General features: G+C 42.1%; 2 protein-coding genes across 2 annotated transcripts; one reads left to right on the top strand and one right to left on the bottom strand.

Annotated features, from left to right (window-relative positions):
- Positions 1-371: 371 nt before the first annotated feature.
- Positions 372-9,838, top strand: LOC308085239 (F-box only protein 40; the record flags this gene model as incomplete). Its single annotated transcript, XM_080428318.1, has 3 exons — positions 372-407; positions 3,183-5,057; positions 9,674-9,838. The coding sequence occupies 3 exons, from the start codon at positions 372-374 to the stop codon at positions 9,836-9,838; spliced, it is 2,076 nt and encodes a 691-aa protein (XP_080284444.1).
- Positions 9,839-11,330: 1,492 nt separating this feature from the next.
- On the bottom strand, positions 11,331-17,311 carry ttc36 (tetratricopeptide repeat domain 36). The gene is made up of 3 exons (XM_080429362.1): positions 17,173-17,311; positions 16,716-16,904; positions 11,331-12,330 (listed from the first exon to the last, which is right to left on the bottom strand). Exons 1-3 carry the CDS (start codon positions 17,276-17,278, stop codon positions 12,053-12,055), a joined length of 573 nt encoding a protein of 190 aa, XP_080285488.1. The 5' UTR covers positions 17,279-17,311; the 3' UTR covers positions 11,331-12,052.
- Positions 17,312-20,366: the final 3,055 nt, after the last annotated feature.

Below are 20,366 nucleotides of genomic sequence, written 5' to 3'. Positions count from 1 at the left end.
AACCCAGACAAAGTGATGTGGTAGTCTCAGCTTGTGTTGTTGTTGTCGGGTAAAAAGAAACATTTTGAACAGCAAGGCAGTACTGTTCTCTTGATGAACATCATGGTCACTGATTATTACAGTGCCTAGAAGCCTGGATGTCATATCCACAAGCTTTGCTGTTTTATAGCTCTGGTCATTTCTGCAAGCGACACCACCATCGTACGATGGAATACAACATTAAGCAGTAGAAAGCCAAGCAGCTGCCTCAAGGCAAAGCCACTTGTAATTCTGTGCCAGGTGGAAGAAAATAATCCATTTTCATGGAGGCTACAGCTGATTGCAGCTGTGCAGAGATGCTCGTTGCTCTTCCAATGCATTCTGAATACGACATGGACGACAGCGCGACCTGCTGGAGAAACAACCATGTATCTAATCAAGCTGCTCAGAGTCTGTTGCTGACATCTAGTGGGAGATTTGAATCAACACAAGAAAAACTATTTCAAATGTGTAATGTAAACAATAAAACCACCAGGGTTCAGCTTACAGTATGTGGGAGCCAGTGGGTGCTGAGTTCTCACAAGGAAGGGGGCCTGAGCTCCCATGGAAACATACATGCATTGCCAACAATTATTTTAGTCGCAAATCATGCAATATTTCAATCTAATGATGGGTATTTTAACAATTAAGAGAAAGGGGCTAAAACAAAGAAAGAAGCAAAATGCACCAGAACTAAATGCATCATATTCTCTCATGACAGTATGGATGAACTTCATCACCAAGCCACCATCAGGGATATTATAGTTACACTAAAGAAATAACCAAAGATAGAAATTGAACAGGGCTTTTTAGATAAAGTAGCACTATGTAGCTTTTGTTTTTAATGGATAAAATATGATTTTGTCCAATCTGTACGGTAGAGTATATTAATACAATATAACGTATACAATTGGGGTGGTTGTATTTGTCTTCCTGCTCTTCTATTGAGACATTTAGATCGTGTCAAAGGTCATGTCTCACCTAGACACACAGGAGCTAACACAAATGATGATCAGATTGAATTTATCCCCTGAGCGAGCAGGCAGGCTCTATTAGCTCAATGGTAAAAATGTCAGCACTTGCGCAGGAAACCGGGTTAAAATCCAGGGTATAAGAGGAAAGTTACATAGTGCTGCTTTGACTGAAATAGAAGTAAAGACAAGACTTAACACAAAAATCTATTGTTTCTGACCTTAAGGAATCTTGCCCTGATTCATGCTTATTACAATAAAAAGAAACAAAACACAAAGAGAAAAGGAAATATAATTCTAAACTACTGAAACATTCAAAACTATAATAACCGTGGCCACCGTGAGGCACAGTAGAATACTGTGTGAACCCTAAAGTTGCTGTGCTTCACTTCACCAGTGTGTGTGTGTGTGTGTGTGTGTGTGTGTGTGTGTGTGTGTGTGTGTGTGTGTGTGTGTGTGTGTGTGTGTGTGTGTGTGTGTGTGTGTGTGTGTGGTGTGTGTGTGTGTGTGTGACAAAAGTTTCACCGTAATCGGCCGCTGTGTTCATGATTTGCGGCATTTTGTTCAAAACGGGCCACTCCTGCAAACTTTAGATGTCAATCTTGGCCAATCAGGATGGAATATGAAAAATAAAAGAGATTAATCTGTATCACATGACTATAGAGACATTTCGAGTAATAAAAAAGAATAGTTTGCATAAGTCAGTCTTCTGGTGGTGCTATAAAAGGCAGATGTGTTTTACCTTGGCCTCAAGTTTTGCGCAGATTGGTGCGGTTATGGGTAAAAACTCGAATCGGCCTGTTATAGTGCCACCATGAGGCTGATATGAACATTTTCAAGTTAAGTTGAATTTCTTCCTCGGCCTAGTGGGAATGTGCACACAAAATGTCACGGAAATTGCACGCTGCGTTCATGATTTGAGATTCAAAATCGAGTACTCTTTCAAACTTTGGAAGCCAATCTTAGCCAATCAGGATGGAATATGAAATCAGAAAGACCTGTTTCGTTTAATGACTATATATACTGTGAACCGATTTGCGTGATGTTCGGACAAAATCTGTAGGAGTAAAAAAAAAAATCGGTCTCCTGGGCTTCTGCTCTGGCATCCAGGGAGTGTGCATGCACAGTTTTGCTGCGTTCGGACCAACGGTGCCGGAGATTAGCTGCTCGCAGACAGACACATGACAACACACTCACACGAGCGCACCCACGCACAGACGGACGGACAGACGGACGGACGGACGGACAGACAGACAGGGTGCAAAACATAGTCTCTGCCACTTCTTTCGGCCTGGCGGAGACAATAAGAACACTTATAGCCATGATGCTATTGGAAAGTAAGCTGCAGGCTACTGTGTCACAGCTGGGTGATAAGAAGGTCATAACTTGTGTTGTTGTGTCTATTTATAGAATGCAGACACAGTGCAGAGGTTATTCTGAGGTTCACATCACACATGGCACAAAGATACTGAGGCACAAAGGGTGAGAACGTGTGTTGATCCTATTGTTGACTTTACTGATTGCTTTAAGAAAACTGATTATTTGTGAAAAAATATACATTGTCTTTGTACTTTTACTGTTAAGGTACAGAGTTTATGTAAGTATTATATGTATATTTTAACAAACAGAGATACATAGCTTAATTCATACTTGATGGGGAATGTATTGCTTAATATCTAAACCTGTTTTTTCACTGTTTTCTATTCTGTTTCACTGTTTTCTATCCCGCTATACTGTATTTTTTTAAGTTACAATTATTATCATAGTTTTTCTGCAACATTTCTGGCTGTATAGCATATTTCATGGTACTGACTGAATGAAAATAATTTCAGATGGTCAAATCCTCCTGTATGTCAGTCACTATGGTAAGTCTTTGCTTTGTTTCGTTTTACATTCTTAAATAGAAAGCTTGGCCTTTTTTTATAAAGCTACTGTACTTGAATGGATCAAAGTGTGTGTGTGTGTGTGTGTGTGTGTGTGTGTGTGTGTGTGTGTGCGCGTGTGTGCGTGTGTGTGTGTGTGTGTGTGTGTGTGTGTGTGTGTGTGTGTGTGTGTGTGTGTGTGTGTGTGTGTGTGTTTGTGTGTGCGTGCATGTGTGCGTGTGCGCGGCATATACAGTACTGTATATAGCGCTATAATGTTATTTTATATGTATCAAATATCTGTTAATTGAGACATCATTTCTCTTTGAAGGTGAGGAGCAGACAGATCCCTCAGCAGCATGAGCACTGTGCCAAGTGTTACGACGCACACTGTCAGGTCCCCGTGAAGATCGGCGTCTCGTGTCCCGTCATCAAGTGCCGCAAGGGCTGCGGCGCCGTCCTGCACATGTGCAAGGAAGACGAGCACCGGCTTCTCTGCCGCGACGAGAAGGTGCACTGCTTAAACGCGGGCTACGGCTGCCCCTTCACTATGCTTCGACACAGGCTCGCCAAGCATCTGGAAGTCTGCCCCGCCAGCGTCGTCTGCTGTTCCCAGGAATGGATCCGTTGGCCCGTCTGCGACGGCACGGACATGGCTTTCTACCGAAATGTGTCAGGAGACCCACAGGGCGAGGGACCCCTGGACGTTGCAATGGCCCTCAGGGACCAAGAGCTACTGTTCGGGTCCATCAAAATGAAAGATATTTTCCCCGAACTGATAGAGGAATTTGAGGGACCCCCTCTTCACGATATGGCTGTCGGAGGCGCCCGTTGTGAAGATGGCGGCGCTAGCGGTTCAGGGTGCTGTGTGCCTGCAGGAAATGCCTGTGCAGCGAAGGAGGATAGAGAGCTGAGTCGGGAAGAGAGAGACGCCATTGCCAAGAACAAAGACGTGAAGAATATTCAAAAATACAGTTCCTGGGAAGGAATGTTCAGGAAAGAGATGCAAGGATGCGAGGAGACAGTCAAAAACCTTGACACACACACAGACCATGGTGGTGCAAAAGAAGGGAAAGATCCATCAGTTAGTCAGGAGGAGACCAGACCTTCACCGGTGCCGGTTGTGGATTTGGATGCAGCAGCTGGCACCGCACCGTGGCAAGACGGAGTCCTGGCTAAAGTACGCGAAGAATTAACTCTCAGAGAATATAATTCGTATCTAGTGCACAATGGGCCGATGTTAATTCACTTTGACCAGCTCCCCGCTTGCACCCCCCGAGAAATGGATTTTGTTTACGGTGGCCTGGAGCCTATTGAGGTCCAAACCGTCCGGACATTTAACATTCCCACCAGCTACCGGGCAAAGCGCAATCATCTGATGGACCCGGCGGTCAAGGTCAAGACTGAGCGGCAAAGCGTCGACACCTCAGATCTGGGAGTGCCAACAGAGGAGCTGCCCAAGAGCGACGAGATAAGCGCCACACTGCTGTGCGCCTTGGAGAAGGAACTGAAGGGCCATCCCATCTCGGAGACCACGGCATCGGACGGCTTCTACGTAGACATAGGAACGCAAACATACGACTTCGCTTCCGCTCCGTTCAGGGCCAACATGTCGCTCGCCGATGTCGCTGCCGCGGACAGGCCCGGAGCCCTCCACGTGCGCATCCAAACAGAATCCGTCACCAGAAGGCATAACAAGATGAGCTCGGCTTTCAGCCGCGACTGCGGCCGCTTCTTCCGCCGCGACGAGTACCGCTCCCATTTCAGAAACGTGCACTCGGACATACAAGCAGGCCTCGATGGCTGGTTCCAACAGAGGTGCCCGTTGGCTTATCTGGGCTGCACTTACAGCCAGTGCAGATTCCACCCCTGCCGTCAACAAGCCACGGTCAGATACTGCACCGACCTCGGCACCTTTGCCCTCCAGCCGGCGGTCCCCCTGTCACTTCACCAGGGAGGGGACCCCCTTGGCACAGGGCGAGGAGAGCGTGCTCGCGATGCAGATGCTCTGGCCCGACTGCCCTTTGAGATCCTGCAGCACATAGCCAGCTACCTGGACGGTTTCACCTTGCGCCAGCTGTCACAGGTCTCCATGCATTTCAGAGAGGTCTGCGGCAGCCTGCTACAGGGGAGGGGGATGGTCTCCCTCAAGTGGGAGAAGAAAACGTACTCCCGCGGGGGGACCTCGTGGAGATGTCTCAAGAAAGCAAGTATTTGTTTGTTTTATCTGTGTGTCATTTTAAGCTTTCTTTGGCTATTCAAAAATAGCAGATATACAAGGTCATATGAATTTTGTAGATCTGCAATTTTTGAAAAATGTTGAACATTTTTGTAAATCTTTTAATATATATATTTTTAAACCGAACATTAATAACTCTGTTACAACTTCTGGGGGTCCCTGGAGCAAAATATTTTGAGATGGGGGTCCACGGCCAAATACACATAATTTTTGAGAACCATTATGAGGATTTAGAAGACATTTGTAGAATCCCCCAGAGGCAAATATTTGAGTTACAAATGTTCGCTTTAAAAATATATATATTCAAAGACGCACGATTTTCCATGATTTTTACAAAAACTTGCAGATCTACAAGTTCATAGCGCGGCACTCGGTGCCGTGCTATGAGCTTGTATATATCTGCTACTTTTGAATAGCCCAAAGAAATCTAAACATGACAGAGATGCGTTCCCGGTTTGAATGGGTTAAACCCTCTAAATCCGTGCACCAATTCTCTTCACCAAGAATTGCAGATCTACAAGATCACAGCACGTCCCGACAGGATGCGCTGTGAGCTTGTAGATCTGCAATGTTTTGACTAAAGTTGCCCCCAGAACATGGACGCTGGGGTTCAAGTGGTTTGCACTCCTCATTTGCATACAGTACAGTGCTCTTATACAGTATGCTTTAAGGTTAAATATCTAAGCCTAACCTTTACACTTCCTACATTAACTAAGCACTTCTCAATGTTTCAGAAGTCACATCTGTGAGTTTCTGACTTTGTTTGTACAGTAGATTACAGATGAAGCCATACAACCCGAAGGGGACAGTTTGATGGTGAATACTATAGACCTACAGTAGTGTTTGTGTTTTGTATTACTTTGTTTGCTAATAGAGAAAAGCACCCCCATCCTCTCTGCATTCCAGCTCATTTGATCCAGCTTGCCCTTCCTGGATACTTTACTTTTAATGTATTGTGCAGGACAGAAAGGTTTGGGTGGACTTACTTATGTTATCTGTCTCCTGCATTCATCACAGCTGTACTGAAGTTTGAGAAGTTCTCACAGATGACTGATATGCTGTTTGAAACTTAATCAGTTAATTGACGATGTGTTTTATGCAGTGGTGTAAAGTAACTACAGTAAGTACATTTACTCAAGTACTGTACTTAAATACAATTTTGAGGTACTTTTACTTTTTCATATAGTATAGACTATTTCCAATTGTCTATACTTTTACTTCTACTCCACTACATCTCAGAGGTAAATATTGCTATTTGAAAATAGACGATCTGCAAGCTCACAACGTGGGTTGTAGATCTACTGAAACAGACAAGTGTTTATGGTAAATAAGTATACAATTATTTCAAAATCAATCAAAAACTTTACTCCTTCTAATAAAACTTACAATACATGCAATATGATTTCTGTGTTTAAGTAATCGTAACTGATTACAATGACTTTCTCTAAAGTTATAATGTCCAACATGTTCTTCAAAACCTCTTCTTTGGGACCTCTTCAGGCTACTAGGTCATACTGCTCTATCGGTTCCCCTCCTGTGTTTGTTTCCAACTGTCACTGTAAAGCCATGAGTTCATACAATCACACAGCACAGCTGTGCCACTGCAAAGCCTGAGTTATAGCCGTAGATCTGTTATTTTTGGCATGTGACGCCATTGCATTAAGCATAAACTGCCTGTGCCACACACGCACGCACGCACACGCACGCACGCACGCACGCACGCACGCACGCACGCACGCACGCACGCACGCACGCACGCACGCACGCACGCACGCACGCATGCACGCACGCACGCACGCAAGCACGCAAGCACGCACACACACACACACACGCACACACACACACACACACACACACACACACACACATTCACTTGCTGTGTTGATGACACTCTAATCCCGCACAAATTAGAATAAATAGAGAATGATTTCTCATGAGTTGTACCTAAAGTTTTGGGTCCAGGGAGGGTCCACCGCTCTGATTGGTGTGGCAAGATATTTAAAGGTAGTGTAAGTGATCTTTTGTTTAAAACTGATGTTTTTTTTGTTAAAAAGTTAAATCTCTATAACAGTAGTAATCATAGAGTTTACAGTAACAGGGGGTCTCCCCCTGCCTCTCCATCTCTTTAGGAAATACATGTTCAAGTGGGTTACTAACTTCAGCCAGTCAAGAGAGATAACCCATTCATCAGCTTCCATTTGATAGTTTTCCATAACCAATTGTATCTCTTTTTTTTGTATCATCACTTCCAATTTCACTTGTTTATCCTGTATCCTGTGTGAGTTCTCGCTCCTGATTGGATGAAAATTGTATCCTGACCTGAACATGTATTTTCTGTTTATTAAAGAGCTGGAGAGACGGGGACACCCCTGTTTCTGAACAAACGCTCTGTAGAAATGATGCATATTAGCTATTTAACACTTAACAACAAATACTCAGCGGTGGAAAAAGCACTACATTCTTTTACTTAAGTAAAAGGATCAATACTGCAATGTAAATATACTCTGTTACAAGTAGAAGGTCTGCCAGTAAAAATTTACTTGAGTAAAAGTACAAACGTATTGGAATCAAATTGTACTTAAAGTACCAAAAGCAAAAGTACTCATTACGCAGAAGGTCACATTTCACAAGTTTTCAAATGTATAAAATCCTTTGAAAATAGCAGATCTACAAGCTCACCATGCGACGCAAAGCGATGCGTTGTGAGATTGTAGACCGGCTATTTTCAAATTGCCAAAGTATATAGGGTTGAAGTGGTTACTGTATGTTTTGTAATAATAATCTAAATCTACAAAGTAACTAGTAACTATAGTTTTCAAATAATTGTAGTGGAGTAAAAGCACAAATATTTGCCTCTGAGATGTAGTGGAGTAGAAGTAAAAGTGCTGAACATTGGAAATACTCCAGTAAAGTAAAAAATATCTCCAAATTGTACTTAAGTACAGTACGTGAGTAAATGTACTTAGTTACTTTACACCACTGCAAATACTATAGCCTATAAACTGTGCCAGTTAGTAGCCTGCATGTTTGCTATTGTTAATGATTGATATATGGACTGGCATCCATATGCTGTCATGGGTCACAGAGACACAGAGCATGCCCATGATATCATAGATGTGGAATGCAAACCGGGGCCTTGCTGCCAGGGGACAACATGCCCCAACCCAGTGTGCTCATGATGGGCTGCTGTGGGCAATGGCTCCCTACGATTAGTAATGGATAGTCTCGCATAGCCAGACCTTTCACAGCTCCACCCTACTCCGCTGTGGAGAGTTTGGCTATGTGAGACTAAGTAATGGAGGATTTTATGCTGACATTCTAATCCTTTTTCATGATCTGTAAACCATCGGTTCTCAAAGTGCGGTCCGGGGACCCCCAGGGGTCCTTGAGGGAGTTCCAGGGGGTCCCCAGCTAAATGATGGATAGTTAGGAACCAAATGGACCCTTATGGGTCGGTAACTCTGAGAGTGTACAAATGGAACCAAATGGAACGGGTCCATTTGGTTCCATTTGTACACTCTCAGAGTTACATTAACATTGATTTTACAATATAAATTGGGGTCCCAGAGATAGAAATGCCATTAAATGGGGGTCCGTAGCCTAATGCATGTCAAACTGGGGGGTCCTTGAAATTAAAATGGTTGTGAATCACTGCTGGAGCCATACAAATCTTCTCTTATGGGGGTCCCTGGCATATCTTTTCAAATGGGGGTCCGCGGGCTAATAAGAGTCAATTTGGGGGTCCTTGACATGAAAAAGTTTGAGAACCACTCTGCTGTAAACTAGCCTACATTTAATCAGAATTTTTAAATGCTACTTATTGACTGGATTCCCAATAGTCAGTCTTTGCTGGAAAATAGCTGATGTACAAACTCACAAATGTGTTGTGTCATGACACATTGTGAGCTTGTAGATCTACTATTTTTGCTGAACGTTAACCCCAGAATAGGGATGCTAAGGTTCAAGTGGTTGAAACCAGCCTGATCTCCAAGAATTTAGTATACATTGCACGGATCCAGTGCACGTCATTCCGTGCATAGTCGCCTAGAAACCCCGAAAATCCGTGCATATGTACGGCGAGTCCCACGGTGGGCGTAACCAGTTGCAACCCGGAAAAACCCGGAAGCAGAGCAGTCCCCACAACAAAATGTACGATTCTGTGCCTATCGGTACGTAACTCAAACGGGGCTGAGTAGGCTCAAGGGAACGTTGCAACGTTCGCGACGGCAACTCGCTTGCTTTAGCTCGCTCGTGGTCCCTTACGTGGCGACAGTTCCCTTGAGACTGCGCGCCTCCGAAATGGTTTAGTCACAATGGGGGAGATGCGAGGCGGCTATGCACGGATTTTCGGGTTTTCCAGTTGTCTATGCACGGAATTTGAGAAACGTTCAATGACAACGTTTGGGTTGCAGCGAAACAGCATCGCGGAGCCATCTAGGCTCTTACAAGCTGCAAATATCTAATGTATTTTAGAAGTATTAGTGATGGTATATATAAAGGTATAAGATATAAGCAGCCATATCATTTCTTCCTCACTAAAGTTGATTCCTGATTCTTCATTCTGATGTGTAATTGATGTGCAGGTGTGGGAGTTCAGCTGTGTGTTCTCCTCGGTGGACAGATGGTGCTTCAACAACGACGTCCCGTCCATGTCGGAACATCTCAAAGTCTGCTCCTTCTACGAAAGAGACGACCGCACGGAGCCTGTGGCTTTACCCAGAGACGTGGGGGCGCTACCGTTGCGCTGATGGGTGCGTTGCTCTCTAGCAGTGGTGGAAAAAGTAGCTACTCAAATGGTTTACTTAAGTAAAAAGTATCAATACGGCATGTGTAGAAATAATCTGTTACGAGCAAAAGTCTGGTAATCAAAATTTACTTGAGTAAAAGTACAAAATTATTGATAAATGTGCTTTTAAGTACCAAAAGTAAAAGTACTCATTGTGCAAAATGTCTAGTTTCACAAGTTCAACATGTATAAACAATCTTTTGAAAATAGCAGATCTACAATCTCACAATGCGTCCCATTGTGATGCATTGTGAGCTGTAGATGGGCTATTTTCAAATGGCCGAAATATATATTGGGCTGAAGTGGTTAATGTATGTTTTGTGATCTGCAAAGTAATTACTAAAGCTGTCAAATAATTGTAGTGCAGTAAAAGTACAATATTTGCCTCTGAGATCTAGTTGAGTAGAAGTAAAAGTATAGAAAATTGGAAATACTCCTGAAAGTTAAAGTTAAGTACAGTACTTGAGTAAATGTACTTAGTTACTTTACACCACTGCTCTCAAGTCTGGTCCTGCTGGGGACTATATGTATTCAAAATTATTGGTTTCATAGACATTTCTTGGTATTTCTTATTCAGAGAGCTTGGGCTGTTATTTTATTTGCATATTTTAATATACGTTTGTATTCAACCTTTACTTAGAATGGAAGATTTCATCTTTTAATTATCATAATAATAAACATTTTCTTATGGATTAATTTCAATTATGTATGTATTAATATAAATTATGGTGGCTTTAGTGCTTTCAGTATCATCTAATATCAACCAAGCTTTTGTTTCACATGCTATGTGAAACAAAATGTATTACGCTTTTGTTGATATTATCACCTGTAATTCTGTTTGCATTTTCTCACTAATAGCTGGTGAAAAGCTTATTTTCTTGTACATAATGGAGTACCTTTCCTACATGAAGAAATATTGTTTGCGGTCCACCTTTTCAGAATACAAGTACTGACATCTAGTGGTGACAAATGGAACTAAAAGTATCCAACAAAAGAAATAAACCCTACTATAGGATCAAGTACATGTTCTTTTATTACAAATTGACCATTATAGGTAATATAGAAGATGGACATACTGAATCACAGCAGTAATTTGGAACTGATGACTGATAACAAAATTGGCAAATATGAACTGTGTTGCAACATGACTTGCATTCTGAAATACAATCACTGGAAAACATCATACATACCTATTTTAGGTACACGCACACGCACACGCACACGCACACACACACACACACACACACACACACACACACACACACAACGCGTGCGTGCGCACACACACACACACACACACACACACACACACACACACACACACACACACACACACACACACACACACACACACACACACACACAGTCCATGTGCTACTGATATTGCTGTATAGACAGTATAGAAGGTACATACAGTATGTTGCCCACAACCTCTCAAAAGGAAAGGGAACAGCTTCTGGGCCACTAGCAGAGGTGGACAGAAGTGAAGTATTTTTGTTTGTTTGTTTGTTTGTTGTTGTTTTTTTTTATTACTTTCACTCCGCTACATTTAAAATAGAAATATAGTACTTCTGACTCCACCACATTTCCAGGAAGGGACTCTTGGGACCCCAAGAGACACCCAAATGGAAAATGGAAATGGAACTGGATAGGCCACACACTTAGAAGACATAGTTCAATAACAAAACATGCTGTAACATGGAACTCGCAAGGCAGGAGGAAGAGAGGATCACAGAACAGGAGATGAAGGTGAAAGGGCCAGGCAAAAACTGGATCGGAGGGCACAAGACCGGAAAGGATGGAGCTTCACCAATGGCCCATGAATTTAAAGTAAGTACTCTTGGGACACAAACTTAAAAACTTTTTTTTTTAATGAATGAACCAGTTAAGCCCTATTTAACTTAGGGAACATATCTGATCTACAAGCTCACAACGTGTAGAATGCTATTTTCATAAAATTCTTTTTTATTTCCGAAAATCTCTTATTTGTATTTTTAACATATTTGGGAAATGTCCTAAATTTCAATACAATGCAATGGTCTCAACAAAAAAATGCACTTTTGAATACTTTACTTGAGTATTTACTTGAATACTTTACATGAGTATTTACTTCAGTATACTTTGTCCACCACTGGCCCACCGGACTATATCAGTTTATTCATCTATAATTGTCCGGCTATTGCATGTCTGGAACGTCGGGCGTGTCGGGGTTGCGTAGCTTGTTGATCACCTCCGTCAGCATGCGGTTGCACAGGGCGGCATAGGGGTTGAGTGCCACCGCCTGCTGTCGCGCAAACTCACTGCCCAGCGTGGCTGCCCTCTCGAAGTCTTCCCTGGCCTCGTCGTCGCGGCGCGCCAACCTGAGCAAGAGCCCTCTCTGCACCAGCGCTTGGCACGCGGTGCGCCCGGTGCCTTCGCTCAGAGATATGGCACGGCCGAGGTCCTCCATGGCCTCTGAGAAAAGAAAGGGAGAGCTTCGATTGAGCTTTAATTTAATTATATCAAAAGTAGGAATTTAAAAAATCCCCAAAAGGTAGCACATCCAAAATTTCAAAAAAATGGAGGACAAAGTACTCATTTCCACTTTTTTATTGGCACACACCAATAAATGAAGCGTTAATTTATTGGTGTGTGCCAATGAAAAAGCACTCGACTGAGAAAACCCATTGTTGATGCGCAACCTCTTTTTCTTATTTCTTTAATTTAATTAATTTGGGGAGCTTGTTACACACAGTCCAATGCCAAAATGTGTACAGCCTGCAAATACCAGCACGCGGACAACTGCATTCTCTTTGCAATAAAGACATCTACTTAAATATATATATATATATATATATATAGAAATATTATAAGATTTGTTTTTATGTTGCAAGCTGGAACGCATCAGGTGTGCTCACTCCCACTAATCAGGGATCCCCCTGGTCGCTGTCCGAGGTGCTGAAAATAGTTTTCCAGCACCTTTTTCCAGCAATGCTTGAACCACATGAACCCTTTCCATTTCCACTTTCCATTTCCATTCAACAGGGAAGAGGAAGTCCTCTTTTTTTACAAATATCTTTTCATTTTATTCTTTAATTTCCATTTCTGCTAAGCAGCACGCTATATATGCTTAGATGATTTAGATTTATATTGAGATACAGGCGACTGTAAATAAAGACGAAACGGAAGTGGAGGGGAGGCGAGGCTTCCGCTTTCCCCCTTAATCATCAAAAGAGCTTCCGTGCTTCAGACTGTATGACTGGAAGCATTTGAAAATAGGCTCTATGCATAGCAGACATATTGAGAAGACATTCACAGGTGTTACCAATGATACTAATGAAGGCCCTGTTCCATTCTGGTCAAACGGAGTCAGGGTGCTGATATTGTGCATTTTGGCTCACTGGAAACACTCTGCTACACCAGTCGGTCTAAAATTGGGATCCAGGGACCCTCATGGTTCCTTAAGGGGTTTCCAAATGGCCCCTTACGGGTGTGTAACTCTGAGAGTGTTCAAGTGGGGTTCCATTTGTACACTCTCGGAGTTCTGGGGGTCGTGGAAATTGAAATATCTGAGAACCACTGTGCTACACTAAATGGAACAGAGCCTTCATTAGTATTATTGGTAACACCTGTGAAGGAAGTGATAATATTGCTGCTGTGCATAGAGCCTATTGTGGGAGTCAAGGTAGGTATACTGTAGGTTATATGACCTACAGTAAATGTAAGCCGTATATGACCTGCAGTATTGTAATGGAAGTTTTTAGCTGTTACTTAATAAGATTCAGAGTTCAGGAAGATGGACACAGGACTCATGTTTTTAGGCATCAATCCATTCTTTATTTGTAGTCATCATCATGTTACAGCGCAGCAGCATGCCTGCTGCCCAGGTTCCTTTCTTTACAAGTCTGTCCTAGCTCTTTTATACCTTCTTGCAGAAGTCCACTCCACACAACCAGCTGGTCAACCCTCTCAGCACACCCATAATCACCACTTTACACATAGAATAGATTCATGTGAAATCAGCTGTTGATGGTCAGTCCCCATATATAGGCTAATGAACAAAATGGGTTACACTCTGCCTGGGATACTGTAAATAGTTTGGTGTCTCAACAGCTGTTGTGAGGGAGCTAGGCTCCACGGGAATAACCTGTCTGTCAGAGCCCAAGACATCATACTGCTGCAGAGAGTATAGGCTATACTTCAACTTATACTTTGTGCATTAAATGAATCCATACCCTAATGATGGTTATGTGAATTTTGGCCACCACAGTATATCTATCTGCATCTATGCCCATAGTATCTATAGGTAGGGCGTATGCATGCCCATAGCATCTACAGTTTATCTATATATAGTGCCTACCTAATCTATATGTTGGACATCATTATATGACCCACAATAAATCTATAAATAAGATGTATATGACCTAAAGTATCTCTATGTAGGCAGTGGTGTAAAGTAACTAAGTACATTTACTCAAATACTGTACTTAAGTACAATTTTGAGGTATTTGTACTTTACTTGAGTATTTCCAATTTCCAATACTTTTACTTCTACTCCACTACATCTCGGATCCAAATATTGTACTTTTACTCCACTGCATTTATTTTGAAAACTTTAGTTACTAGTTACTTTGTAGATTTTGATTATTATTACAAAACATACATTAACCGCTTCAGCCCTATATACAGTATATTTCGGACATATTTTGGCCAAATAGACTATCTACAAGCTCACAACGCGTCTCCAGCCATGATTCCATTACTTTTGTACTTGTACTTAAGTACAAAAAATGTTGTACTTTTTCCACCACTGTATGTAGTACATACTGTATATGACTACTGTTCTATATGTATCTGACCTACAGTATATGCATCTATAATTCGGGTGAGCTGCAGCACTCAGAATGGTAAAGGAAGAATGCATTGTCAAACACATCACGCACAGCAGTCTCAGCAAACTATCAGATAGATCAAGCTGTGCTATGTTCTACACTCAAGATATCAAAAACCTTATCTCCATTTTTCTTTCTTTTTTTCTTCCTAAATGGATGCCCAAGCAAAAGTAGCAGAATAGGCAATCTACAATCTCACAATGTGGAAGTTTCAAGCTCACAACGCGTCGCATCGTGACGCGTCGTAAGCTTGTAGATTGCCTATTTTCAAAGTCTATATAGGGCTGAAGTAGTTAATTTATGTTTTGTAATCATATTTTAAATCTATAAAGTAACTAAAGTTGTCCAATAATTGTAGTGGAGTAAAAGTACAATATTTGTCTCTGAGATGTAGTGGAGTAGAAGTAAAAAATCAGAAATACTCCAGTATTAGTAAAAAAAAATACCTCAAAATTGTACTAATTACTTTCCATCACTGCATAGGACCACAATGGAAACAAGCCCTCAGGGCTTTTTGTGTTATCCTTTTAGCATTATTGTATTGGATAACTGTATCTCTGTACTTTTTGCAAACTTAATAAAGTATCCAATCAATCAATCAGAAACATAGTCTCTAGGACCAGGTTGGGTCAGGTTACTTTGAAATGTAGTCAGTCCTGCAAATTGCATGGCATTTTATTGTACTGTAGTTAGTAAGACAGTGCCCGGTTGCACCTACTCGAGAACAATGCACGTCTGGAACAATGCAAATTGGGAATGCATGTCCCCACCCGGTTATGCAATACCTGTTGTACCCATTGTCAGAGCAGCTGTTGTCGCTGTCTGTTTGTCTAAGTCCATTTTATGCCCGTATATGGAGATCTGTATCTGTCTGTCTGTCTGTCTGTCTGTCTGTCTGTCTGTCTGTCTGTCTGTCTGTCTGTCTGTCTGTCTGTCTGTCTGTCTGTGTTCCTTTTATACCCTTATATGGAGATCTGTATCTGTCTGCCTGCCTGCCTGTCTGTCTGTCTGTCTGTCTGTCTGTCTGTCTGTCTGTCTGTCTGTCTGTCTGTCTGTGTTCCTTTTATACCCTTATATGGAGATCCCTGATGACATCAGTATATGCCCATATATGGGCATACGTAAGGGCTTCCCCCAATACGGCCATGGGGCGTATCACACAACCCGCTACAAAGCAACACGTTGTGAGCTTGTAGAGCTGCTATTTTGACTATATTTGAAATAGAGCTTATGTGTTTAATTCATAATGTACCCTTCTGTAGTGATGTAATGTAGAGTCAAAAGTATACAACATTTGTCTTTGAAATATAGTGGAGTGAAAGTCATACAGTAAATATCCCAAAATGCAAATACTCAAGTAAAGCACAGATACTCAAGAAATGCACTTTGTTACTGTCCACCACTGTCTAGGGTGTCTCTGTCGGGTGAAACCTCATTATGTCCAAAATTGTTACTTTTCAGGATTAAAATTTGTAAAATAGCAAAAATTGCAGATCTACAAGCTCAAAATGCGTTGCTACGCGCCGCTTTTCGAGCTTGTAGATCTGCAACTTTTGATGCTATTGTGTGATTCTGTAGTATGATCAAGTAGGGCGTTAATTTGCGAAAAACACAAAAAGTTATAATATGGAGATAAGAGGTTTCTGCCCGACAGCAACGGTGTGTAGCGTCATGTGTACAGTGGTAGAAAAAGTACTCACATCTTTTACTTAAGTAAAAATAGTATTGTAGATCTGCTGTTTTCAAATGGCCAAAATCTACAAAGTAAGTCACTAAATATTTCCAATAATTGTAGTGGTGTAAAAGTACAAAATTTTCCTCTGAGATGTAGTGGAGTAGCCTACAAGTAAAAGTATTGGACATTGGAAATACTCGAGTAAAGTAAAAAATACCTCAAAAGTGCACTTAAGTAACAGCACTTGAGTAAAATGCACTTAGTTACTTTCCAACATTAGCATGTGTTTGTACCTGGCGTGTTCCCTTGCAGACGCTGGGCCTGCGCGCGGTTGTTGTAGGCCGAGGCTCGCAGAGGCAGCGTGCGGATGGCCTGGCCGAAGCGGAGGAGCGCGCCTTGCAGATCGCCGGCCTCCGCCGCGCTCACGCCCTGCAGCTCCAGCTGCTTCACCTGCATCAGCAACTCCCTGTCAAAGCCGCTGTCTGGCAGCAACAGATAAAAAATAAAAAAGATAAATAAATAAAAGCAAACACAAACAACAAGCCCCCAACATTCACAAACTCAGCTGACAGGTATACTGTGGGCAAAAAAAAGCTAAAAAAAACTGAAATGTCAACCCAGACTTCAACTCCCAGATTAAAATGTGAGACAGGGGAAAACGGAATGTCTTTGCAGTACGTTCAGGGAATCAAAATCTGCTGTGAGGTGATAAACTCAGGAAAAAAAGCTCACACTATTTGATTTTTTTACCATCATCAGTTAAGTCGTCCTCCTGGTTCAAGGCGGGGATGTCTCCAAAAGGCGTGTTGGGGTTGAAGATAGCCTGCAGGACGGCTCGGTCGTGTGCCGAAGACATCTCTCGCCTATCTGTGTGAAGAGAGAAGCAAGAAAACATGCGAGCTGTCACTTCAAACAGTCCCTTTCCCTTACCTTCCCCCCATGCATCCCAGCCAATGGGAGCTGGGGGTGGACGGGGGTGGACTTTGAGCAGCAGAAAACATCTGTACTGAGTTAGCTAAAAAAAATGCAGGCAGAGGCAACTCAACGGAGAGAGGGAGAGAGAGTCAGTGAGCAAGCAAGCAGCAAAGTGAGGAATTACTACTTGCTAATGCATTTTAGTCAAGTGAGTGCGACCAAGCATAACTTTGAGGTACTTTTACTTTACTTAAAGAGGCCACTATTTGCTCCTATAATGTTCATTGGGTATTATTATAATATATGGATTTTACTTTTACTTTTTCTTTTAGAAATAATGTACAATACGTGTTAAAATGCAGTTAGACATGCCCGACAGTCTTCTTGTTTTTGCTATTTAGAGTAGCCAATGAATTTGACCCCTTTTTCTCTCCAATTTAGTCATTTTAGTACACAATGTTCTTTGTGGTGGATGTAAATCATGGAATGAAACAAATGATTAGGTCATACAGTGAGTGCAGGTTATTCTCCCATGACCTTGAGGAGAGTTCTGCTGAAACAAAATATGACATTTAGGCTGGAATTAATTTCCATAATTCAATCTTTCACACCCCTTCAACTGAATTTGCGATGCAAGGTGGTGGAGCATGGTGGAGAAAAGTTTTTTTGGCGAGTGTTACATTTGACTGTGTGGAGTATACTTCACATGTCTGCACTGTTTTCACTTTCAGAAGATACCTGGTTATCTAGGTTGTTCAAATCATTCAAAAGTTCAAATTACAAAGTACACTTTTTTAATATAAGTTCTGTATTAAAATGTACAGATAAAAATACATTTTCAAAACAAAACAAAAAAAGCACATTTACTGTACAAGCTCACAATGTGTTGCATCGTGACAAAATATAGCTTGATAATGTAAGTTTGGAAGTTTGGGTCCCATGGGGTCCCTTCTTAAAAAATATTAAAATCACGGCCCACTGATGCATTAGAATGTCCTTCTAATGCGGGAGGGGCTGTGATTTTTCCATTACTTTTTTCATTTATTTTTTATATTTTATTTTAATGTTTATTTTATTTGAAAGTGAAATATCCCTTTAAAGCAAAGTGTTCAAGTAAATATCGTCTCTTTTGGAAACCTCATACGTCCAAAACTGTTACTTTTCAGGATTGACCTTCGAAAACAGCAAAAGAAGCAGATCTACAAGCTCAAAAGCTTGTAGATCTCCTGGGTTCGATTCCCGCCGGGGACGCTGTGGGCGCTGGGGGCGTGTCTTCTCCTCCGCGTCATCAGCGCCCATACCCTAGGTGGGGTTGGCGAAAGGGCCTACTCTGTTTGTTATGTTAGTTTGCATGTTCTCCCCGTGTCTCCTAGGGTAGTCAATACCCTCACAAAAACATGTAGTAATCCTGTTCGCTATACCGCCTCCCCCATGACAGCCGGGGCGCCTGATGGAGGGGAAGGGAACTGGTTGGAATAACGTGTTCCTTCCACGTGCTACGTCCTACCGGGGAAACTCTCCCCTGTCAGGTGACAAGAAGGTCAGTTGGCTCTCATGTAGTGAAGGAAGCATGAGCTCGGCCCTGGCCTCCCTAGGCTGTGGGGGACTGGTGTAGCGCTGGTGTAGGGCTGGTGTAGCGCCCAGGATCACTTAGGAAATTGGCACCGGGTGAAAAAAATGGGTTACAAAAATCGCGGGATACAAAAAAAACACACAAAAAAAGCTTGTAGATCTGCTACTTTGATGCTTTTGTGTGACACTGTAGTATGATCAAGTATAGGGCAATAATTTACGAAAAGAAAAGACACAAAAGGTTAGAATATGGAGATACCACAGTTCTACAAGCTCATAACACGTATGTGGGCTTGTAGATCTTTAGGAACGATATACTTCCTTACTTTCCACCACTGCTGACAACAGGCCCTGATGTGAGCCCCACCACATGCATCAGCTGCCCCGGCAACAAGCAGCACCCACCCCCCCACTCCAGCCCTGATCCTTACAACCAATCAAGTGAGGCCCAGTGGTGGTAAAAGTACTCACATGGTTTACTTTAAGTAAAAGCACCAATACTGCAATGTAGAAATACTCTGTTACAAATAAAAGTCCGGAATTCTAAATGTACTTGAGTAAAAGTACAAAGGTATTGGTATCAAAATGTTCTTAAAGTACCAAAAGTGGAAGTACTCATTGCGCAGAATGTCCCATTTCACAAGTTAGAATCTTTTGAAAATAGCAGATCTACAAGCTCACAATCCGTCACATCACGACACATTGTGAGCTTGTAGATCTGCTATTTGGCCGAAATATATATAGGGCTGAAGTGGTTAATGTCTCTTGTAATAATTGCAGTGGAGTAAAAAGTACAATATTTGCCTCTGAGATGTAGTGGAGCAGAAGTAAAAGTACTGCAAATTGGAAATACTCCAGTAAAGTAAAAAAAAGATACCTCAAAATTGTACTTAAGTACAGTACTTGAGTAAATGTACTTAGTTACTTTACATCACTGGTGAAGCCACAGGTCTTGGATGACACCAAAGCCATGCAGGTTGCTCAAGGTGTACGCTGGGCAGCTATAGCTGCTCCATTCCAGCACCTCTTCAGCTTCAGCCTCTCCCTGAGGCTGAAGAGAGCGCTCCAACTCTTGAAGACCTCCTGCATCATCCCGTGCCCAAAAAGGGACTTTAAATTTAAACCAGTGGTTCTCAAGACATGTTCTTGTCAGGGACCCCTCGACTGATGTGTACTTGGACGTGGATCTCCATTTGAAAAGATTAGGACCCCCCATATGGGACGCTTTGTCAAGACGAATGCGTCTAAATTGTTGTAAAATAGTCAATCTACAAGCTCAAAACGCATGGCATCGCGATGCTATGTGAGTTTGTAGATTGGCTATTATGTGAAAAATAAAATACGGCATAGTGTTTAAACTGTTCCTAATTTTTCTGTGGACCCCCTGGGACACCCTCAAGGACCACTGGGGGCCCCCAAACCCCAATTTGAGAACTAGTGATTGAAACTAAACCTAG

Source organism: Gymnoscopelus braueri (genome assembly GCF_963280865.1).
Source record: "Gymnoscopelus braueri genome assembly, chromosome: 5".
Lineage (NCBI taxonomy): Eukaryota > Metazoa > Chordata > Actinopteri > Myctophiformes > Myctophidae > Gymnoscopelus > Gymnoscopelus braueri.
This window is presented reverse-complemented; position numbering and strand designations above follow the sequence as displayed.

What these genes read in the sequence shown, in the direction of transcription:
- ttc36 (XM_080429362.1), bottom strand. Translation starts at nt 17,278, where the DNA reads ATGTCTTCGGCACACGACCGAGCCGTCCTGCAGGCTATCTTCAACCCC. An exon ending in GGACGACTTAACTGATGATG is followed by an intron (nt 16,905 to 17,172) that starts GTAAAAAAATCA and finishes TGTTGCTGCCAG; the next exon opens with ACAGCGGCTTTGACAGGGAG. An exon ending in TCTGCAAGGGAACACGCCAG is followed by an intron (nt 12,331 to 16,715) that starts GTACAAACACAT and finishes TTCTTTTCTCAG; the next exon opens with AGGCCATGGAGGACCTCGGC.